We start from the raw sequence: 25,672 nt of genomic DNA, 5'->3' as shown, positions 1-25,672 counted from the left end.
AAAGCTGTCATCTCCCTCAGCCGAATCATGAGCCGAACTGTGATCGGACCACTGACTACAGTGAATCGGACTTCTTCGGACTCGGGGAAGTGGGCCTAAGCGTAAGCGCCAAAGAGGAGTCGATAGCATAGGTCTCTATAGGAAACTTGCGCCGTGCACCTGCGTACGCATTTGACTAAAACACCGGGACCATGCACCACATTTATTTCCTGTCCATTAAAGGGTGTGAACTCTGTGCATTTCTGACTCACTGGAACAGAAACAGTTAATACCAGTCTATCCCACTGGGAATGATGATGGTGCATTAATGCCATAGACTTGACACAGAGACACAACCCTTGTCACTCTCCTTGGGTGCACCCAACCCACCCAGTGTTCGAAACTGGTACAACTGCTTAGTTACCCACAATAACAGCAAATGTGTAGCTGACAAGAAGCCCACATGTAAGCACTGAAAAGTACCACTCTTCATCAACCCACAATAGCCTGATGTATTGATAGCATGTACATACTCATGTCAATCTCAGAAATACATACATTGCACTATCTGACTATTATCCCCCCCCCCCCCCCATTTTTCTTCTTTTTTTTGGGGGGGGGGGGGGAGGCAAAGGATTTGTTTTTTTAAACCACTATATATGTGAAACCGCATCACAAAACCAACAAAAAGTTGGCAGACATGAATTTTTAGTTAAGAGCAGGTTCTGAAAGAGCAGACTTTAAGCTCTAAAATGATGTATAACTCAATTCAAATGGCCTCACAACCTATCTATAAAATATTGAAAAGAAAGCACACACTCTGGAAAAGTGTGAACTGAAAAAAGAGGCTCTGAAGTACAGGGACTATTCAAGCGCTTAATCTTTACCAAGCTTGCTAGCTGTGCAATGAATGGGACAAAAAACAGGATGTAACCACTGGAGCAACAATGAAGGGATTATCAGATTAAGCTGAAATTGAGCATGCTTTCCTCACACATTCTGTCCATGATTAATGCCAACTTTCAAAGTAGCAGCATCATCCTTTCTACAGTTACTAGCATTGAAAGTGAAGGGTGTATACTGGGTTTTAAGAAATAGAAAGGGAAATCTATAAAATACACCCAATCACACTATTCTATCAACAACAACAAAAGTGCTTGAGAAAAACTGCTACTAACACAATTTCCTGTTCTTTGTACAATCCAAAACTTTGGCATAATGTAGAAGAAGACCTGCTCTTTCAGAAAATATGAGAAACTCAGAATTGGTTATGTTGACCCATTTCACCCATTTTGAGTCCTCACACAAAATCAGTGTGTGTGACTTTTTGTTGGTTTTGTGAAGCACGGTCACATAAGGTCAACATGAATCCACCTGAACATGATATTTATATATTAGGTGCTTTTTGTATGAGCACAAATTAGTACTTTCTACATCATCACACTGACACAATTGCAACCGTAACATAATATACTGAACTGCCAGAGACTGCTTAAATTTGTCTGGAATTTTATTAATTAAGAAAACATGTTGGATGTAAACATGAAAGCAAGACTAATAATATGAAAGGGGATCTCAAGTATCTGACAGCAACTGCCTTCTATACAAACTAGCAAATTTATGAATTCCAAACATTGAGTTGACTGCTTATGTGACGTGACAGAAGATCCAGAATGGTAGCCATTGACCTTTAACCTTGATGGTTTGCTATTATGTAGATATATCAAGTGACCTCACCATGTGCAGTGACAAGATCTGCCTCCTCTGTGAGAACACGGCGCCCCCAGTTGATGGTGGTCGTCAGGCCAGTATTGAGGTACTGCTTGCCGTTGCTTGAATAGTACACTGATGCAAAGGAAGGCAAGAAACAAATGGTATCAGGTGGAAAGTGATTTCAGGACAGTGGTTCAAGTGCATAAAAAGCCAAAGAGGGTTTGCATAGCCACCTTTAGGCAATAAATGCTCTGTTATCTTTGTCTTTTGAGGATAGACAGAGAGAGGCAGGGAGAGAGAAACATTCTTGGAAATTGGAAGAAATCATTCAATGAACAACCAACAGAGAGTGCATTAACATAAACGTGCAGAGAAGCTTCAAAACCACCTAGGCTAATAAACACACTGACAGCATGGTACTACAAGAGATCCTGTTTTAGATGAACTACAAGTACTAACGACATACCTGGTATACAGTTTGAAATACAGACACATTAAAAGCATTTAGCCTCTTACACTTGGAGGGTAACGATTGTTAATATGTATTCAATCCATGGCAATAATCATATCTTGGAAGCTGCAGAAGTTTTATAGCAATCACCATTACTGTGTTTCTGAAAGCGAACCCACTTAAACCTGTTGAGGACGGACTGATTTTGCTATAACAATAACAAGCATTTCCCATAGAAACCTGCCCACGTATTCTTGGGACTCGTTTTCAATGGGTTAAGCATGCATTTGTGCCATAATCTTGTAATGGTTTGCATTATATCATGTGCCATTGTGCTCCCCATCTTTTTTTAAAATAAATAATATTATAAATAGAATCAAACATATTCTGAGGAGGTCCAGTGTACAACATATAAATTAGATACCTGATGTGCAAATGCCGCCAACAGCATTATTCCTTGGGGTACCAATGTAGGCCAGGCCCAGGACTCCATTTGAGAAGTCTTGGTAGGTGAATAGATGGGCCAGGCAGTACTTGCTGTGGTCCTCTTTACTGTACACCTGCCCAGTGGCAATTGAGAAAACATTAAGGTTTGGATGGTATAAAAGGGAGAGAGAGATAGATAGATAGGTAGATAGATAGAGTGTAGATAGATAGACAGATAGACAGATAGATAGATAGATAGATAGATAGATAGATAGATAGACAGATCGATAGGTAGATAGATAGATAGATAGATAGATAGATTGACAGATAGATAGATAGATAGATAGATAGATAGATAGATAGATGTAGATAGACAGATGGATGGATGGATGGATAGATAGACAATCAGACTCATTCAAATCACATGAGAATAGCTGATACCTGCTGCTGACTACTGCCAGTCAACTGGCATGAATTACAAGGAGATTGTATCACTCTCCAGTTCTTAAGGGCGTGTGTTTTATGTGGGATAGACACATTGAGAGAGTTTGCATCCTCCTCTTCATCACAAAATGAAGAGAAATCTCTCACAAGCATGAGCTGTTGTTCTCTAATATGTGGGACTTCCATTTAATGTATTATCAAACGGATAGTGTTTCACCCCACACTATCAACAGGGATCAGCATGACCACACATACCATGCAACAGAGGGATAAAGAAAAGGGAAAGAGTGAAATACTTATTTCACTCTTTTCCTATTCTTTATCCCTCTGTTGTTCCTATCTTGTTTGATGTTGCCTCCCTATTCATCCTTATCCTTCACAGGTTGCCCCCATGATCCTTGGGATCATCACTGACCCTCCTCTGCCTTTTGTCTGTCCACTCTCCTGCTTTAATCCCCCTCCCTTTACCTGTTGGGCTCCTTGCCCATGACTTCCAACCCTTCCCTTTTGTTTTCTTTGTTCTATGTCCTTAGCTCTCCCCTGACTGTGCTTGTTGTGTGTAGTCCTATATCTAAATGTGATTGCTTTCCCTGCATGTTTGTCATTTTGCCTCTGACGAAGATTCTGCTAGGATTGAAAGTTTAGACCCCTTTTGACTCAAAGTATAATTCTGGTGACACAAACTAATCTTACCAAAAAAAATTTAGGAATTTAATGCTACATTGTGCAAATTCCCAATCATTTCACAAACGGGAAGTACAAGTCTTCGGACTTTTCACCTGTCTGTGTGTTTTTGATGGCAATACACCTGATCAATTTCAATTTCAATTTCAATCGTTTCATACAAAGTTAGAATGAAATTACATCAAACAAAAGTTACAAAAATATGAACAATGACATAAAACACAAGTGTGTGGGAGTGGTACAATTATTTTTTAGCCACAAGAAAGGTAGTTGGTGGTTTGATAAGCATGATTAGGGTCTCAAGTCAATTCTCGCTTTCGCCAATGTGCAGAAAACTTCTGTGCACGCTGAAGAGCCCTGTCACAGATGCACTGTGGGATTCCTCGGTGCCATTGTCACTTCCGGTTGTCTCGCGCGCGTCGCAGTTCCCATACGATTCAATGGAGTTATTTGTCTGCTTTTACCTTGTTACTCCTTTTTTCTTGACTATAATTCAGCTTTGAAAGAGTTGAAAGTTTCTAAATTTTACTGATTTGTGGTCACTAGAGTCACGGTTCACTACTGCAAGGCTTCAATGTGCTGGTCACATGATGTAAAGCGAAGAAATCTTCCAACAAAAAATACCCCTGGATAAAGACAGAACGTGACCTGAGTGCATATATGCAGACAAAACCGGGGCAAGTTTGTCCAATCTGCTTGGAGGGGGAAAGACGTTACCTCCAGGAGTTCTTGTACCCCCCACGGATCTTCCTCCGTCCTCAGAACGTTGTAGTTCTTGTCCGAGGATGGAGACGCATGCTCATGGACGGTGATCTGGAGGAGCAAAATGAAGACAACATCACTGTCAAGATGCCGTTCTCATCACCTCGAAATAACAAATCTCCCTTCATTCACCAAATTGGCAATTCAACAGATTGCTTTTATTTTATATTGCCAACCAGCATGGGAGTTCGATAAAACACAAATATCAATGCCTGTAAACATCACTGCTTTAATACATAGCCCTCTAATACCACGTGCCTGTTGCACAAAATAATATCAAGCTTTTTGGTGATTAACCTATTGAGTGTTAACTAATCTATCAAGTTACAAAGACTACAAAGTACAGGGCACTCAAAGGGTTAAAAGGAGGTAGAGAGATTTGCAATGTCCCAACAACACATAGTCCATGGGCCAAGACCCGAAAAATGGGTTGTTGGTACCATCTGAGGTGGCACAACCTTTTTGGTGTCAGTTTGTTTGTCGGGCATAGATATGCTTATCAAGCTATGATAGCATTTCCAAATGAGTAGCTTAGTCATAATAAATGAATTTTTAACCAATTTGGTCTCGTTTTTATATCCCTATACTTCTGAATCGAAACTAAACCGCTATACAAAGAAGAGCACTGCCTTCTGTATGTCCACAGGTGTTCTGTTGTAAACGCGGTGTGCTTAGTCTTTAGTCAAGGCAGCGAAGGGAATATCCAAAGGGTTATGATGTCCACAGCTGTCACGCGGTGCGCTTAGTCTTTATCTAGACCAATGTACCGTTATCATATCCAAAGTTCCTCATAAAAGGGATTATCTATACTGTTTTTATACTACCCTATCAACAAATACATCAGTTTTAAACAAAAATCACTCTGTTCATTGACAATATCATTCATTATAATGTGTCGTAGTGTATCGGTACATTGTTTTTGCATTATCTTATATTGTTGGAGGGAAATAAAGCGACATTGGCGTGGTATCAGCGTTTTCACCGTAGCGTTTTCGTCGGAAAATGATAAATAATTGAAAGATACGGTAAAATTAACGAGGAATTGCTTTTGTTGTTGTTGTTTTTAGATAAAAGGATATACACTGTATCATACGCTTTGGATATTCCCTTCGCCGTCTAGAATAAAGACTGAGCGCTGTGGACATCATAACCTTTGGATATTCCTTTCGCTGCCTTGAATAAAGACTAAGCGCACCGCGTTTACAACAGAACACCTGTGAACATACCACAGAGCTGCATTTTACAGCTCTATGGAACATACAGAAGACAGTGCTCTTCTTTGTATAGCGGTTAGTTTCGATTCAGAAGTATAGGGATATAACAACGAGACCAAATTGGTTAAAAATTCATTTACTATGACTAAGCTACTCATTTGGAAATGCTATCATAGCTTGATAAGCATATCTATGCCCGACAAACAAAATGACACCAAAAAGGTTTTGCCACCTCAGATGGTACCAATATCTGGCCTGGCCCATGGACTAACAGTCGGCACCTGCTCATAGCTGATTTGTTATTGACATGGTACCATTTTGTGCTCTCCCCAGCACATTTTGTGGATATTATTTTTACATCCTGCTGGGAATGTGTTTGCTTGGACTCGAGTGGCTATCATGAACATTTGTGACCCTGCATCACAAAACCATCAAAAAGTTGCCAGACATGATTTTCAGGTCAGGGCAGATTCTGAAAGAGCATGCTCTGATCTTTAAAATGGTGTATAACTCAATACAAATGCACTTTCCTATCAACTTATCTACATAATGGAATAAAGGACACACTCTAGAAAAGTGTGTACTGAGGAAATAGGCTTTGAAGTTTAGGGTCTATTCAAGTGATTTGAATACATTGTAATCTCACCAAGCTGTGTACTAAATGGGACAAAAAGCAGGATGTCAAATTCAATAGAAGCCACATTGAAGGGATTATCAGATTGAGCTGAAATTTTGTGCACTCCATTAGGACATTCTATTAATGACAGAGCTGCCAACTTTTGTAAAAGCCTTTCAGTACTTTGATGGCTGAAAATCAGTAATTTGCACCTTTTCGGAGTGAAAATCAGTAATCCTCAACAGTGTAATAGAATATATCACAGACAATGATTTCTAAAATCAGTAATTTGCTTGTAACCTTCAGTATTCTTTTCCAATTTCAGTAGAAATTACTGAAAATCAGTACTAGTTGGCAGCTCTGTAATGACTTATACTAACTTTGATGTTTTGTAGGGTCTATTAAAGTGCTTAATCTTGCCAAGCTATGCTTTATGTAGTGAATGAGACAAAAAGCAGGACACAAAACTCAATAGCAACCACAGTGAATGGATTACCAGATGAGCTGAAATCTTGTGCACTCCATTAGGACATTCTATTCATGACTAATACTACCTATGATGTTTCTCGGGTAGTAAAGTGCTTAATCTCACTAAGCTGAGCTGTGTAATGAAAGGGACTAAAACAGGATGTAAAACTCAATAGCATCTGTAGTGAATGAGTTATTAGATTGAGCTGAAATTTTGTGCACTCCATTAGAACATTCTATTCATGACTAATGCTAACTTTGATGTTTTGTAGGGTCTATTAAAGTGCATAATCTCACCCAGCTACATGTATGCTCTGTGTAATGAATGGGACAATAAGCAGGATGAAAACCCAATAGCAACAGCAGTGAATGCATTATTTGATTGAGCTGAAACTTTGTGCATTCCATTAGAACATTCTATTCATGACTAACACAAACTTTCAAAGCAGAACCATCATCTTTTTCAAAAAGAAACATTTTAAAAGTGAAGAGTGTGTAAAGTTTGTTTTCTTTTTTTTTTAATAGAAAAGAGGCCTGTATTAAAGACATAGCTAATAACAGTATTCTACTAAATCTACTAAATAAAAAAGTGCAAACAATGCACATTTTGCTATTGTTTCCATGATCCCACACTTTGGAATTATGTAAGATTGCTCAATAAGAAAACTTAAAAATTGAAGATTGACCAGGTTGACCCGTTCTACTGTATACTGTAAAATCTGGTCTACATAAAGTCAGGGCATGCAACTTTTTGTTGGTTTTGTGATGCATGGTCACATCTGTAATATTTATAATCATGATAATGAGGTGCAACATACATTTCTCGCGTATCATGTTGAAATGGGTACCGCTTGGCTTGGAGTAAATTTAGCCCTAAGAATTTCATTTGATGATGGCTGGGGTAGGTACAAAAAATGAGACTGGATGTCCTTTTTAAAAATGAGGAAGATTAAATATCAGCATACAACTACACAGCTCTTGTGTAAAGCATACCTCTTTGATTTCAAACTGGAACCCAGAGTATCCAGGCTCCCATTCGGTATGCTTGTAAAGCTCATCTACTCGGTCAATCAAGCTGATCTGAAACACAGAATGGACAATAAGAGATAGATACACTGTAAGATACAGAATGGACATTAAGAGATAGCTAAGACACACAGATCTTGCTGCTGGTCATTTCTATGTTTGGTATCCATAAAAAATGTGCCTAGCAGTACTCAAAGTGAATGCAAAGTGTCATAGGATGGGGGGGGGGGGGGTTCGTTGATATGTTTGTTTCTTCATTGGGTCATTTAGTTACACCTCGTGAGTCCAGGCTTGGTATCAATTGTACAGTTAATGCTTTGCAATTTCTCTTCACCTGATACTGTTGTTTCTTTAAAGCCATAAAAATCACTGGATTGGTCAAGATATGACAAGAACATGGGACAGGAATGAATGCATATTTGTTTCCCTCTAATTTGTCTGGATTTAAATACATTTCTACCTATCATCTTGTAGAGTAACAAAGCATATATGGCTATCATCTACTGTATCTACAGTAGTCTGTGGACTAAAGAGGAACATTTTTGGTGTAAAATCTTTCCTGAAAATGACATGTTTAATAGTCCAATCTGGGGAAAAAAACAGTATTTTTCATGAAATCTGCAACACATTTGGCAAAAAACAAACAAACAAAACACAGTACATACCTTGCAATACTACCAAAAAAAAAAGAAAAAAGAAAAAAAGAAGAAGAAACAACTGGAATCTCTGACAAAGCAATAAGTGGTATCCCCCTCACCAGGTAGTTGATGGTCTTCTGCATGTTACTTTGCCCCATGGCCTGGTAGAACCTGAAGTCTGCAGTGAGCAAGAGTGGGCAGCGATGGTAGCGAGGTGGCGCCCTCTTTTGGCGGGAGTGAGATGTATCTGGAAGCAGTCACAGGATAGTATGCAAAGAGACACCACATAGTCAGTACAGCTGAATATGAGCTATCTTGTGTTGTTGGGGTTTTCTACTTTCTCTCTCTCTGTATCTTTTTACCTTCCTGGTTTGTTTTTTTCTCTCTTTCTCCCTCTCGCTCTTCTGACTTGTTGTATCATCGTACATGTACTGCACATCATCCTAATATTTCACTGATCATCCAAACTGTTGAATTTTTGCTTTTTACTTCAAGAGGTTGTCCAGGGTTATCCTGTATCACCCTGAGCTTTTTTTTTTTTTTGACAATAAGCATGTGCCACAACACAAGAAATGTGAGAAAACACAACCAAAGATGCAGTACAGAGCACTCCCACTATAATGAACACAGTTAAAATGAAATTCCAGTTACAACGAAGTACAAATTCAGGCCGAAACATTATCCACTCTATGTATTTCTATTGTTTATTTGTTTGGTTATAACGAAATTTTGATATAACGAAAGGAAATTGCCGGTCCTGAGGACTTCGTTATAAGAGGAGTCCACTGTAGCAAACAACTTGGGAGGACTTACTGCTTTTGTGCACATATCTTTGACCGCTGAGCTGTTCTGGTGTCTTCTCGTACTTGAGACCTTTTGGCAAGTGATGGTCATGTGGGCAATACACAGAGCTATGGTGGGCAAAGGAGACAAACAATAGCAAAGAGCATCAAATGAACATTACCTTCAATGTCCAGCTTAAAGTGAATGCCAGCTTCAATGGGCAAGTTCATGTTTGTGAGTATGTGTGGTTGTGTGTGTTAGTGTGTGTGTGTTGGTGTGTGCGTTAGTGTGTGTGTGTGTGTGTGGGGGGGGGGGGGGGGGGGTGGTGGGGGAAGGCCTGAGGGGGATATTGGCCCTGTAACTCTTAATGTGCCAGGCCCAAAATCCCTAACGTGCCAGAGGTTTTCACTTAACGCCAGAACGTTTCGAAACTGGACTGACAGTGAAATTTAAAACCGCCATATCTCTGAAACTATTGACTGTTTTGAATTGAGTTCTACACAGCATATATCAAGAAATGTTTGTTCTTTCGTGTCATGCAGTCAGTTTGCCACAATATCTATCTGAACCTGAAATATTGCAGAAATAATTGATACATCAAAAAAATAATCAGAAATTTTTATGTAGTATGGAAAAAAAAAGAGTCAGTCGTGTTTTTTCTTCAATAGAACGCTCCCTTGACTCTGTGAGGAAGTTTTAGAGCAAGATCTCCTCTTTCAAATGATAAGAAAATTGCCTTCTAGAATTGTATGATTCCAAAGATACTAGCACTTCATTTTGTCTTAGCAATTTCTCTTTCTGCCTCAGTAATTCATTCCCAAATCTGAGTCCTTTAGTCCCAGATCCTGTATTTGAAACTAAAGTAATTGTCCAGGGCCCTTCAAGAGTGTCTTTTGTCAACTTGAGATGGAAGAACCTACTAATCCTCTTTTTGTCTAAGCGGACCACGGGCGGGTGGGGGGGGGGGGGGGGGGGAGGGGTACTCTATTGAAATCGGCAGGCCTTTGTCTGCATGCAATTCCTGTGCTATAGCGTGGGGACAATAAGTGACGTTCACCAAAACAAAAGGATGAAAAACTTGACCGACGAACGAAAGCTGACCCTCTTTGAGGAACAAAATCAAAGCAGCTTCCCGCAGGACAGCGTCCAAGCGGAACAATGCGAGTGGAATCGCATAGACAATACACGCAGATTCAATAGCATACACACGCGTGGTTTACCAATGAGACTTTTGATCCATACACATCGCGCAGACGGTGCGCTCGCTGCGGATTTTCCCGACGCGAAAAAAATACATCTAGCTGGTTTACCAATGAGACTTTTGATCCATACACATCGCGCAGACGGTGCGCTCGCTGCGGATTTTCCCAACGCGAAAAAAATACATCTACCATGGCACGTTAAGAGTTAATGTGCATTTGAACTGCCTTCCATCCATGTATGGTGTTCTGGTGTGTTTCTTTGGGTTCATTCCTGTATCACTCTACAAGGTATAGTGCAATAACCAATGATATGTTGTATATAGTGTAAAATTCAAGTTGCTTCAAATGACTAACCCTTCTAGTGCCAGGGACTTTGGCCAGTGTATACAAAGCCATTATCATGGGGTTTTATGTGGCACTCAAGGCACACAAAGGATTAAACATATGCTAGCAAGTGTGAAATCTACAGCTACCTTCAGCAGGTAGAGATGGCTGTCAAAAGAAACTTCTAGGTGCAAAAGAGTTTGATTCATTCTGACGATTGGAAACATTGAGCTCTCATATCTATTGTTGTTGTTTTTTCTGTGTCAAAAGACACAGTGGGTGCTGTTATCTTTCTTGCCGAGTAATTTTTCTTGATGTGCATTTACTTCATCATATAAAACAACAGGAACAACAATGGTACATTTGATTGAAATGAAGCATTAAAGTATCTGGCATTGTGTGTGTGTACAATTCTTATTTGACAACCAAACATTTTAGATTGGCTTTTCATTTCAACACTGGACAGCATGTAATAATGCCAACACTAGCAACAAGAACAATCTTTCAAGTTGAAACAAATCACAAAAGGTAATTATAATAATAATTGCATTTATATGGCGCTTCATACTGGTGTTTCAAAGCGCACTGGTGCTATTCATACAAAAAGACTAGAAAACACAATAACATTTCAATAGCAAAACCAGCATAACAGTCAGGTAACAAAAGGTAAACATTGATTTCCTTAATGACAGCATGACCATGCTACAAACCTTTTCTAATTAAACAAAGAGCATAATCAGACCTTTATTGATATTTAATGTGTAAGTAATGAGACTAATAACATTACCAAAACATCCATCATAACATAATACCAAATATTATCCTTAACATTTTCATCATCCTAATGTGAGATAATACAGTCATGTTTTCAGCTCACCTTGAATTTTTCTTGACATCTGAGCTGCGGTAGGCAATCATGCTGAAGTTGTGAGGTTCACTGATATGCCTCCACGATGGCTGCCATAAATGAACACATTCACACACTGTAAATTAGCAACAACTTGCAATACAACATACATTGTAGGTTTGCCATACAACATACATTGTAGGTTTGCCATACACCCAGTCAGCTATAGGATTTTATAAAGACAAGGTATGTGATGCAGTAGTAGACCGTCTGTAATGTGTTCTGACAGGGGGACATTCTGGGCTTTTCTCCAACATAAGAACATTTTTTAAGTTTGGCAAAATGGACCATCAATACCAAATGATATTTAAGGGCATTAGAATACATTTCTCAAACCTGCACAATGATCAGAACTGAGCAACTTACTGTGGCAGTTAATAATGAAATGTGATTTTAATAGGGAAGCAGGACCTCAAAGTAGGGTATGTGTGATGCAGAATGAACATTTTTCAAGACATTACTAATGATTATCATGCAGGGGAACACCATTCCTCATTCATCATCAAATAGTGTTCAATGCAGTGAATTGATTAATGACTGGATTTATTGAAATTCACGCAACAGCGAAAGCTCCCGACAAAAACCATGATTTAGATTTATGCTATCAAATTCAAATGAAGGTTGAACAAATTACATGAATTTATAAAAGTTTTTTAAAAACCAAACCCCCTTTGAAAAAAAACAGTCTTGAGCAGAGGCCCTCAAAAGAAAGTAAACTCACACCAGTTGGGAAAATAAGTTCAAATCTAGTCAGAATGTGCTATGTGTACCAAAGTCCATCAGGCTTTCACCTGCAAAGTGTTCTGCAACTAGAAGTGAGTGTTCCATTTATAAGACATCACTTTATTTGTGGATTTACATAAAGTTCTTAGAAACCTCAACATCATTCAATAACTTTGTATCCCTCATTATATCACAATCATCCTAAACCACAATGCAGCATACACATAGAACATTTAATGAGTATTTGAAAGCAATGTTTTTAAGTTGAAACAAAAAAGGGAGAAAAAGAATGATAACACTTGTCCAATGTCATACCTCTATATTATACTGCTCTCCCTGTGTGTATATTTTGGCTGTGATCTCATCCTCTGCCATATGAACTTTGACAATACTATCAGGATCATCTGCCAGAGAAACAGGGGAGAAGAAAGAGTACCAGTAAGCAAATTGACATATTAACCAATCAATGTAACTCATTGAAATTTCTTTGAGAATGAATGAAAGTATCATCTATTCTTTCATTAAAGGCAATCGGTCGTCGCAGGCGATTCGCAGCTCAGTAGAAAAGCACGACAAGCTGCTCCTCCCGTTATTGTACCCCCGTACGTACCGAATGCCGAACACGACGCTACGCAGCGCACCAGCGAAAACCAGATGGGGCACGAGAGCCGTGCGAGCCGTCCACTGTAATTTCAACATGGACGCCCGAATACCTACCGAATGGGGCCGAATGGGTGCACGCACAAAACCGCACAACAGCCATGTGCATGAAAATCTCTCCTGCGGGTCCCCGTCGCGACACAACAGTAGAGCTGTGTGGTGTACGTACGTACGTATCTGGCTGCAGTCTCTGTTTATTTGCACTATGGTGCCAATTTCAGCAATCTAAGCAATAATATTTTAAAATGTCTGAAAATATTATATAACAATATTTTAAATCATTCATATATTACGTTGTTTAATATTTGGTATTTATAAATATGCTTTGATGAAGAAATATTAAAACTCTAAACTTCATGTATAGCAAGTTGCAATGGTCATGGCCATATGGCGGGTTGTTTTGATCTCATTGGCAATTGTCTGCTGCGTCAGCTGTGTTACAGTATGTTGGGCCGGATCGGAACATAACAAAGTTGGTATAAAGTCGTCGGTACCGGTATGTCAATATCAATAATGTGTGTGGTATGCGTGTACTGTTTCGGATTAGCCTTGGCTTTGGTTTAGTAATGAAACCTCACAATGGAGATCAAAACAGCCGTCCAACTCGAGTAAAACGTATCTACTTGTTTGACGCTATCGACGAGTGGAGAACGCAGAGAGACGTGTTCTTAGCATGCTTAGGACAGGGAGGTTTCTTCTCACCTCCCTGCTTAGGACAAGTAAGAGACCAGTGGCAGAGCAGAGGGGGAAGCTTCAGCGTCAGCGTGCCGATGAAAAATTTGCTTTCCACTTGCTGGAGTTGCATGAACAGTTTTGCAGGAATTTAGAATGTGCAAATTCGTGTTACGGCATGCACGGTGGAATTGTAATGCCACGGCTTACGCCAATCAAGCAACCCCAGCTGACCAAGTCAACAACTTCAAGGAATCCAGATCCAGATGATGTGTAAGTAACGTTAGAAGTCTATTACATGAATCAATGATTGAAGTGGAATGACTTTTTCTAATCTATCTTTAACTGCTAGGGCCTTTGCGTTTCATCGACAAGTAGGCCTATTTTTCTATGTATAATTCCGCGAAAAACTTCTCTAAGTTCTCATTTATGTCAAATTATGATAACGCCGTAATCGAAATGACATTTGCTGGGTCAGTTTATCGCTTCTTAAAAACTGACCCAGCAGTAGGCAGCAAATGTCATTAGTCAGGGAATCGCAAGTAGTGGTAAGTTTTTTGTCATCACAGTATTGAGAATTTAAAGTATTTCATGTGCAAATGTAGAATCTAGATAGATACAGAGAGGTCACTTTCCTGAGCAGCTAGCGTCAACAATCCAGGTTAAATTTGCATAGCCAGATTTCATGGCTGCGATTCAAATACTGTTTGTCCCCATTGATTTAACTGTATAGCAAAGTCTCCTCTTTCATCATATTTAGGGGCCCTACATTTTAAGTTTGGTTAAGGAATTTTGATAAAGATTGTAATTTTCATAAGCTTGGCAAAAGTTTCAGGCATCTATGTTGCATTCATAGTCAAACTTCCAATGCATTTGGTCCAATAATTTGAAACCAAATTCAAGTGATCCAGTGAAGTGTACATCTTTTCATGTGAATTTCTACAAGTATGTTGAAATGTAAATTCTGAAGAAAAAAAATGATCCTTTACAGTTGAAATTCGTTAAAGTTTGGTTACACCGACAGTGTCAGGTCAGTGGTTTTTAGTAACTACAGAGTTACAGTAGTGTACGTACAATACCCTTGTACGTGAAAGTTACAGTTTTATTTACCTTCACATCTTCATATAGGAGTGTCTAATAGGGATGTTGATTGGTGTGGAAGTTGTTGATGAACAACAGTTCATAAGAATCCATTGTTTTAATTCTAATACAGATATTGGTCATAGGTCAAGGGGCAATATGAACCTATCAGTTTGTAACATGCTAATATGTACAGGTATGAGCTTCATCAAGTACGATTAATTGGTATCCGTGGCACATCCCTTTATTTGTTGATCAAAGGTACGCCTCTGATTGGTATTTTAATCAGTGTTTGGTAGAAAGCTAACCGATTACAATGGCTTTGCGATGTTACACTGAGTTGACTATGGACAAAGGTCTACTGTCCGCGATTTTCATTAATTTGTAGGGCATTTTTCACACATAACCTCAAATACTGATACCTGTGATAGGTTTATTTATAATGGTTATCCTTCACACTGTATTGTTGAGACAATAGTGTTCTGTTTGTTTGTGTAAGAGGGAGATAGACAATAATTTCTTTATGCTCCTGTCTGAAGAAGGCATTACATCTTATTTGTCATGTACTTATCTATGAGTTTTAATGTTCACTTTGTGTGTGTGTGTGTGTCTTTTTTTTTAAAGATTATTCACACCAGGCTAAGCTGACAGAACTATAACTGTGAGTTTACCTAGTCAAATGAAAGGGTTTCGGCATTGCTTCTTACATATAGTATATTCCAGGCAGGTGATACAACGCTCACCTTCTTCATATTAGTTAGTAAAACAATGAAGAGTGCAAAAATACTGCATAAATGTGCAGTGCAACTGTGGCCGTTGGCCGTTGGCCCTGCACGGGCACAGTCGCTTCCCCGTCCTGAATTTATGTACACACGCCAGGGCAAGTACATGATACAGGCAGGGTCTCCGACCCAATCGTCCGCGTTCAGAATAGACAACTCGGCGGTAATATCCGCTACCCATGACGATGTGTCATCGTCCATGATGGCCACCCTATCTATTATAATGTGGTCTGCACTCACTAATCTGATCTGATCTGATGATTACAGTATAGTTGACGAGTGACGACGATCGACGATGCGATGAAGAGAATGCGTAGTCGTACGAAGTATACGCAGCTAGCTACTAGCTCATGCGAACATCACTCACATTACACAAAACGTACTGTCCCGCGCTCAGCAAGCGATCGCGAGCAATCGAGATACTATAGCGCGATACATTGCTTTAGGGGTGTCTTGCGCACACACACATTTCGCTTCGTAGCAACTTCGGAAGCGAGTTTACGTGCTGCCGCCCGCGGCTGAAATATGTCCATGTATCCTCGCGACTGGGTGTCTTTAAATGTCCTTTTCACTGCAATACACACTTTGCAAAGGTAACAAGCTCAAGAAGAACAGCATAAGATAATCATAATGGTAAAGACAATTATCAAAGTATCTCAGCCAAAGGGTTTTGAAAAATTTCATAATTTTGTGTCTGTAATTGATCACAGCTTTATGTGCATGCTTTGCATTCTTCATTTGGCATGCCTTTAAATGCAATCTTATAAAACTGCCACTATACTAAAATAAATTTAAAAGCAGAATACAGTGGCATTATTATTCTGCAACATCGTACAAAAAATCTCGAATTCATAATACATTTGAAACACCCCGTCACACTACACATTGTACTTCACCAAAATGAAAGACAAATCATGCTAAAATTGCATTGTAAACTTGACATACGTTGTAAGTACATTGTACAACATTTTGTACAAATGCATCGCATAGCCTGTGGCAGATGCTTACATTGACCTAATCATAAAATAGAGGTACAGTATTCATCGCATAATCGGGACAGGTTGGGAGTAGCAAACATGGCCCCTTTAAGCGGGGTGCCCGATTTCGCGATGAGCACTCACCATACACTAATGGCATACGACATGTACATGTAGTGCACACACACACACACACACACACACACATGCATACTGACGTACTGTACATGTACATGAATACACAACCACGCTACCCCTCGGCACGACCCTCTAGCTCTCCCTGCACATGGCTGTGCTTATGTAGGGGAGAAGAATGTTCGCAATTTAAGCATGTGTTTTGCAATGGCATGGATACTTATACACGGGGCTTTCATGGCTATGCATGTACGTGTTCTGGATGGACGGAGGTCAAAACACACCAGTCCGAAGTTTGCTTTGTAAGTTCGATGTAAACGACAACTGATAGGGAATCTTTGAAATATTGTTGTGGTATTTTGGTAGATTTTTTGTGTAAAATATCAACACAATCAAAGATCGCTTGAAGAAAAATTGTCCCATTTATCAGAGGTCCCCGCCCGATTATCCAGTGAAAATAACATGCATTGGAAATGTTTCTGGGAAGCGTATGTCATTTAAGCGAGGTTCCCGATTATCAGATGCCCGATTATGCGATGAATACTGTACAATGTTCACGACTAAATACGAACAAGATTCTCCTCATTCTGAATCCTGGGATTTACACAGTGTAAAACATTGTGCAGTGTACCTTCAAGGTAGCCCATGTAGAAGGAGTCCAAATCCACAGTGTGTCCTCTCTTCTTGCCATCTCTGCCCACAGCATAGGCCTTGAAGTCTGATGAAAACAGTCCATCTCGTCTCGTCAGCGCCATGTTGAACTCACTGCCAAAACATATCACCACACAAAATAATCGTGTACAGTAACATGTCAAGCGGATGATTTACAATCACTGAAAGTGTGAACTGTGCAACCCAAGATGAACATGCTTGCAATGGTGCATATTACAAGTATACATACCGATACAAGATATAGCTGAGGCCATCCGGATTGTTTTATTGCAATATCAGTAGGCTGTATAAAACCTTGAAAACAAAACTTGAAATCCACACTCCAAATGTTTACAATATGTATGTTGCTTACCAACATACATCTTGTAAACTCTTGTGCAAAAGAGCACTGCTTGCTACTGTACATGTACAAAAAGTGACGAGCAGTATGAGATCTTTTCTCTCCTTTTGAGTTACAGGTCAAATAAATGTGAAGTGCAACTCTATGCACTTTGATCAATGTGACTCCCTACATGAACACAATACAGTACCATACCGAGTGCTATCTTTCATATTTCTCTGGAGTGAAAATAGACGGACAGACTTGCATAATTTATTTTCATCAAATCTGAACAGGAAACTATAGTTTCAAAGTTTCAATTTGCTTTGAATATCAAGTACATGTAAGTGACATTGGCTTCAATATCTGTAGTACTTCTTGTCATCAACTCATCAGCTCAACATTCTCCTTATTGGTTTGCCAACAAAATGTCACAAGTGATCAAGTTTTTTATAAGAATGAATAGCAACTACAATGTACGTACACGTAGGCCTACAGTATACACATGTACATTGTACTTTGTACAAGCCAACCCCCTCTCTTCACTTGTAAATTAGAAGTCATTATTGCCACACATGCAGTACACATGTACTGTACAATACAGTTTTACATTGTATGTCATTGTACTACTACTAAAATTTTGCAAAAAAGGACCAATGTTTTCCTGTTTGATTTCACTGAAAATGACATCGGGGCAGATGGTGGATAGGAAACTAATGAAGCTACGTAAATTGTGAAAATATGTATCAGCCTTTGAAAATGACATTATTTTTCATATTTTACGTCACACTAATATCATGACAAACAAAATATACCATAAACTAGAAGAGCACTCTGAGAACGCAGATCTTGCTCTGCCATAGAGATCAGTAATTTTCACCGATACGTACTGTACGCGTGCTGAAAAATTGCCCGATTTCCCAATTTAGAACCCTTTGTTGAATCATAAACCCTCAGCTGCGTAGTACGCAAAAACTAGAGAACGCACTTTAGTGCGTGCATGAAAACCTCAAAAATGGGCAGTGTGAACTTTCAAGTTCAATCACCCTACAAGCCATGTACATGCCAAAATAGCAAAAATTCTTCATAAAATTCATAAAAATTTTCAGATCACTACCAAAATTTAATAATCTATTTTTGGGGTCATTTTCAACCTTTCCTGCAAGTTTCATACAAATCCGTTCACAAGTTTTTGAGTTATTTTGCACACGGACAAACAAACCAACGGTTACATAATGAAAACATAACCTCCTCCCTTGGCAGAGGTACAGTAATACTTGATTCCACTACTCTGCGTAAATGGATTTTGTGCAACTAAATTCTTATACTCCTAAGAGCCAGCATGAACTAGAACGGAATTCATTTTTCAAAAACCAGCCAGACAACAATTTCCAGGTTTTGCTGCCAGTTAAAACTTTTAAATCAGAATGTTTAAACCTCCAATCTGTGCCCTCATCATGATGTTTTCAAGTATCAAATGGCTCCCAAATACAATGTATGACTCATAAATTTATGCAATATAATATCAATATTAATGACAAGGCACTTCCTTACAAGATGTAATCTTTTAATCTTGCTCAACCCATCAGTTTCAGAGTTGGCGAGATGGGTGAAATGATCTCCTAAAGTTGTGAGAAATTCTGCTTTATCAGTCTGTAGTTTGCCAACTACTGTATGTATTAAAATGTACACAAACTGTATAGGCCTAAAGTACTGCAAATTCATGGATTTGTCAAGTACAGTTGAACCTCTCGTATCCGGACAAGTCGGGACCGGGGCTCATCCGGATAAGGGATTTGGCCGGATACGGGAGACTCAATGCTTTATACATTGAACATTCATACATACACATGTACTGATGTAGCCCACTGTAGTACCACTATAGTAATGTGTATACTGCAACCTTTTCATTGTTACATTTAGGGATGTTTGGGGATGTTAAAATGTCTGAAGGTAAGCAATGTTTGGAAGGAAATTTGATGTAATGTTACATGTTAATCATGTTATGGAAGTAATATGTAATTCATAGTGTGTTTGTGTAGGAGTTCTCAAGGAGTTGGGAATCCCCCTTTCCTCGAGTAATTATTTAAAAAAAAAAATCACGGCGAGATTGCGTCCGTATAATAGAGAGATCCAGATAAAGGGAGGCCGGATAAGAGAGTTTCAACTGTATGTGCATATTCCATGTCCTGAAGTACACATGTTCAGAAGTCACCCAGTTAAATGTTTATGTGTGCAGGTTGTACATTACACACTACAAATGGTGTAAAACACAATGTTCAATGGAACTTTAGAGCTGAAATCATCTTTTCCATGGTATTAACATTCAGCCATTCAGTTGAAAAACAATTTTGTTTCAATGAGCATTCATTATTTGACCTTCAATATGTTAGTAAGGAAGTCTGTCCAGCATTGTACCGATGTTACATTGTAAATCCAATTTTTTTTTTTTTTTTTCATTTTGGCAAAAATTTGAATGCACTGCAGATTGTTACTTTGAAGCAATTTAGGGGCAAAGTTATCTCTCATGATAGTGTTCTGAAAGGGGGGGGGGGTAATTTGCAGAAACAGAAAATAAAGCAAATATCCCAGAAATGTACCCTTTCACTATAAAAAATGTCCATGAACAATGAAGTACTAAAATTAATGTGTTGTTTGAAATTTGAGAATTTAAGTGTGTACATGAATGTCCATTGTATCGTATGTGTGTGACTTTTCCTTTTTTTCTTTTACTCTACCTTTGTATGAACCACTGGAACAATACACTATAAATACTGAATTATACAATTTACAACAGTTTCTGAGATTTGACAGGTTTTTGTCCAAATACTCTGCTGTGCTCTGGAAAAAAACCCAACCACATTAACAGTGCCCTGACAAGCTAATTGACCCTCTCTCAACCACCCCCTGTAATTTACACTGACATTGATACACAAAACAGCTACTGATGCTAATTACTGACTACAAATGTATAATGTGCTGTACATGTAACTTTGAAATCCCCCAGACTACTGATGGTAATGACTGACTATACAGTGGCGGATCCAGAGGGGGGCGCAACCGGCGCATGCCCCCCCCCCCCCCACTTTATTTTTCGTTAAAAACAAAAGAAATAAAAAGAAAAAATGGAAATGAAACCCGGAAGTGGCACCAGAAATGTAAGTCACGCCCCCTTTACAGAATTCCTGGATCTGCCCCTGCTACAGTATAAACAAAATGTACTGTAACTTTGAAATCCCCAAGACTACTGATGGTAATGACATGTACTGTAACTTTGAAATCCCCCAGACTTTGTACACAGTAGATAGCCTCTCTTGTTTTTCAATTATTACTGTATACATATACCATATTTCAATTTTGCGAATAGCACCAGACTCGCGAAATTTCTGAAAATAAAATCCTCACGAAATATTCAGCATAAGACGCTTGATACTCAAGCACCAAATACTGTACCATACAGTAGTTTGAACACATGAAAAGACAACCATACTCTCTGTGTGTATGGATCTTCTACACAGCATTTGGCAACAAGTCAACTATGAGTCATCTGTATCATACAGAAATCATGTTCAAATGAAATATAATCAGCATCGAACAAAGAAAACATGGCTTTACGGAAGCCAGAATGTATCTACAGCTTGCAACACAAGATGCCTTAATTTAAAGTGGGACATTACAGTTGAATTACAATTTGTACATTTCCTCTAGAACTGGGCACCTCTCACATAATATGTACAATGTATGCACTCTCTCTGTTGAACCGCTTTTTCATGTGAAAATGCAAGATGGGACTTTTCATTATGAAAACTTTGAGTCATAAAACAATGATTTTATCTCATCCAATGAGGTTCTTCTTATTTGCAAATGATAAGTGCTACCTGAAATCTGTAAAAGACAGAGCAGATATAAAAGCCCCCTTTTAATAGCGAAGCAAAGTACTGTTATTTTCCTTCAGTTTTGCTAAGTTCTGAAGACCGCCCCTCCCTCATCATACATTCATGACGCACACAGTCCAAGCTTGGTGAAAAAAATATAATTACAATTTGTACACCTGTATGTATTATATGCACACCTTGTGGACAACCTCAGAACAAGGTACGGTATTCATCCCAGAAAGCTTTTTTAATATAGTCCAGCCTTGTGATACATGTACAGTACAATGTAGTTGCCTAGCAACAACTTCTGCACACTTAGCGATTCCAAACAGGATGAGACTTGAAAGGTCTGCCAGTATCAAAATATTAAGCTACAAAGCAGGTAAAAGCAAAATACGGCCATACTAAGATTACCTGAAAGTAGCATAAATACATACAATTTCAATCATGACATACAATTGTACAAAATGTACAAACTGTCTACAGACAAACTCCCTTTTATACTCGATTCGTGCTGCATGTATCACATGCGTATATTCTCCAATGTCACGCAATCGACTCTCTCTGTTTAAAATGGCAATAAAATGTACTTCATTACGTAAATACACTACGTGTGTATTAGCAAGTCTGATTTGTTTGTGTGCATTGGGACTTACCGACAATTTGAGAGTGGTTTAGTTACAACTGTACATTGTAAATTCGCGATCATTGAGTATACAATAATGGATGTCCCATTTATGTCAGGATCAGAGTTAATATTTTCCAAAGTTTTAAAATTTGTGAATAGAACCCGACTCCTAAATGTAAAAAAAAAAACCCTGTGATATATCATAAGGCATCCATGTCACATGTGCAATATCCCAACTTACAATTGTACGGTATATGGCTATAATTTGTGTCAATGAGTCATTTTATGTACTTTCTAATAACAAGGAATTTGTAGTGGGGCTACAATGCTAGATGAAAAATATCAAGTATCACTGCATTCACTGATTTTCTATGCTTTAGTTTGACAGATGTCTACCTAAAAGCAAAGTTGATAAAAGCACCTTTAGAGAACTGCAGGAATACACAATATGTATAAAAGCCCATCGTGCATTGTATGCAGTACTATTGTACATTTTGCAGCTGTTGAGTGCAGCATGTCTCTAGACTGGACATTTGCATTCCTTTCACTCTCAACCTGTATATTACAAGGTCCAATGTAGCAAATTTCACATGGTTGCAATATGAAAGGTATCATGGGTAAAATCCTAGGTAAAATGCCACTAACTTTTCAGAAATTTTACCCTTAAACTTTCCCTCGTAAACTCCCACATGACACTGTAGTGTGAAAGGCATTGTGGGTAAATCCCCCCCCCCCCCCCCCCACCCCCAAGAAACAAAGGTCAGTACCGGAATGTACAATGTACCAACAACATCTTGTGGGCCATATCAGGTACATGTATGTGCCATAATGTGTACTACCGTACCACTGCAGAAGACCGGACAAGAGAAATTCAACTTGGAGCTCATCTGCAGGTGTTCCACATTTCATTCCCCGAGGAATTCCCCCCCCCCTCCTTCCCCCCCCCCCCCCCTCCTAGGTGAGCTCCAGAGTGACTAGCATAAATCATACGTGTACAATGTTATGATATAAGATTCTAAACAGGAAGTGTTTCCTTTGTGCCACAATGCTTGGTTCCTACAGTTTTCACAACTTGATAGCTGACATTCAAGGAGCTTTCAGGGACAAGAAGCAGGATGCTAATCAGTTTTCCTCATTTTCCATCCTGTGTTCCTGTTAGCTATCACAGTTATCAGTCTCCCAATCACACCTCGTGCATTCCTTTCAGTCTTGTGATAGGTGTATGAGGTGTACAGGTTACACTACAGTTAAAAGGCATAATTTACCATTTCCAGATGAAACAAAAACGCAGCATTGGTGTTTCAAAATGGTTCTAAAATGTGAGTTAGGGATAGAAACCACCAATGTAAGAATTTGAACCAGTATAATTCATATTACATAATTGCTAAATATACAAAATGCGAACAATAGTTATGATAAAAATGTTTCCAGACTAAACCGTCTACAGTTATGGCTTAATGTGAAAAATAGTGATATCTCCTTATATTTTAGGATTTATTGCAAAAATTTTAAATGGTAGGATGTTTTGTGATACAACTGACCTACGGTGTACACATATGCATCAATTCCAGTGATATCTTGAACATTTTTTTAAATCACTGTTCCCAAAGGTAAACAGGACTTTTAAAGGTTATGAATGATACTCAGTTCAAGGTGTCCGGTACCAAGTACAGCTAAACATGTACATTGTACAGTCGTGAGTTGCAGAGAGGGGGAAAGATGGGGGAAAGATGGGGATGTATTGTGTGATGGGTTGTACATATGATAAAGATAATTTCCAGTTGTTGTTTTTTCCAGGCATTTTCTTGCTTTCAATTTACTTTAATTTTGGTTAGTGCTATCATATAAATTTCTTTCTTTCTTTATATCTTTCTTTCTTCTTTCTTTTTCTTTTTTTTTTTTTTTTGGGGGGGGGGGTGTTGGGGTCAAAGCATGAAAAAGGTTAAAATAAAAATAGGATGAAAGACTTTCTCTCGAAATATCAGTTTACTCAGGTGTAGTCCACGCTAAACTACTGTACAAAGGGAATTCCTCAAAAATTCATTTTTAAATGAAACTTACACATTCCATCAACTTGATACTGACATACAACTTGTATGTTATTAGGGTAGCCATATTAATTCCCCCTGCTTTCTGAAAGCAGTCAGTAAAGTGCTCTTTCAATATGCTAGAAAAGTGAATTTTGTGGAATTTTCTATATGTATTTTTTAACTTTGATTGTTGTCCACACATACGTCATAACCTTTGTACCCCGTAGTCTCCTCATTCAGTGCTTCCAATAAAAAAACTCTAAAAATTCATAACTTTCGCATTGATTGTCTGATTTTCCTCAAACTTTCACTGATGTGTTTTACACTAGTTGCTGAGCACTTTCACTCAATCCACATTGCTCTTTGGGTTTGAGTTCCCTTTTATACATTGTAGATGACTTACTTGCCCAGCATATGCAGCGATAACCTTCTGGTCCCCTGCTCCACCCCATCAGTACTCCTCTTGGCAAAGTGGTGGCGAATGCTGGAGCTGTGGATTCCTTCATAGTGGTGCAGGACATGGTGTAGACTTCCCGTCACTGTGGAAGGACACCACAAGATTATTACAGTACAGCATACTGGTACAGTATACAAATAATGCACAGGACAGAGTGGATCGGTGAGAATTGGATCCGCAAGTTTAACTTTGGAACTGTTTAAACTCACGAGCGCAGCGAGTGGGTTTTAGACTGTTCCAAAGTTAAACGAGAGCATCCAAGTCTTATTGATCCATGAAATACAGCTGTAGGACTGTGCATCATTTGTGTTATAAAATGGGTTCGTAACTTCATGAAATAAAACCATTTTCCCCATCATGCATCCGGCACATCTACAACACTAGATACAAGACTTGAGCCATGCGTTCGGATTTTACTGGACGCATGGCTCATTGTAGATTAGTAAAAAAATCAATGCAAGACAATTGACCAATGAGATTGCAGAGATTCTAAAGCCCATTTTATAACAATTGTTGTTTAATGGATGCGTGTGGGATTTCATTCTCTTTTGTCTTTTTTATTCACACCATGCAAAGATGCTGGACATGGCTAGCATGATTCACATGCTGGACTACATCTTTGGAATGAAATGCAATTACAGTACAGAGCTACCAAGTCTCACGCATTGTGAGTGAGACTCAAGCATTTAGGGTCTGTCTCATGATCTCACACATGACACCCATTTTTCTCACGCATTGGGAGCAAAGCTTAAAGGATAAGTGAGAGTTACAATTGAAGGCATATTTCCCTTTTATCTTTCAAAATAAGCAAAAAATAGTCACTTAAGTATGCACCAGCTTGCACAATTAAGAGCTAAAAATTGAAAAAGCTCCCTACTGTGGGAGGGCTGACAGCCCCCTCCCACACCCTCCGAGCTCCCCTCGCTCACGCACATGCGCACCCGCCAAGATACCGAGTCATGAAAATCTCACTCATAAAAAATTTGTGAACTTGGCATCTATGACAGTACTGTAGGTCGAAGTCA

General features: G+C 38.9%; 1 protein-coding gene across 1 annotated transcript in view; it reads right to left on the bottom strand.

Annotated features, from left to right (window-relative positions):
- The window catches only part of LOC139728011 (ADAM 17-like protease), a 39,125-nt gene extending 13,755 nt beyond the window's left edge, over positions 1–25,370 (bottom strand). The window contains exons 1-11 of the mRNA XM_071638977.1: positions 25,358–25,370; positions 24,594–24,729; positions 17,298–17,431; positions 12,676–12,764; positions 11,608–11,687; positions 9,235–9,332; positions 8,541–8,668; positions 7,751–7,837; positions 4,415–4,510; positions 2,568–2,703; positions 1,717–1,824 (exon numbers count right to left, since the gene is read on the bottom strand). Coding sequence (XP_071495078.1) covers positions 1,717–1,824; positions 2,568–2,703; positions 4,415–4,510; positions 7,751–7,837; positions 8,541–8,668; positions 9,235–9,332; positions 11,608–11,687; positions 12,676–12,764; positions 17,298–17,431; positions 24,594–24,729; positions 25,358–25,370 — 1,105 coding nt within the window. The remainder of the gene's footprint in view (positions 1–1,716; positions 1,825–2,567; positions 2,704–4,414; positions 4,511–7,750; positions 7,838–8,540; positions 8,669–9,234; positions 9,333–11,607; positions 11,688–12,675; positions 12,765–17,297; positions 17,432–24,593; positions 24,730–25,357) is intronic.
- Between the last annotated feature and the right edge of the window lie 302 nt (positions 25,371–25,672).

The sequence above is a fragment of the Diadema antillarum genome, unplaced genomic scaffold (genome assembly GCF_040938485.1).
Source record: "Diadema antillarum isolate AM-2024a unplaced genomic scaffold, OU_Dant_1.0 seq00000161_RagTag, whole genome shotgun sequence".
Lineage (NCBI taxonomy): Eukaryota > Metazoa > Echinodermata > Echinoidea > Diadematoida > Diadematidae > Diadema > Diadema antillarum.
Note: the sequence above shows the minus strand (reverse complement) of the source record. Positions and strands in the feature narration are given on the sequence as shown.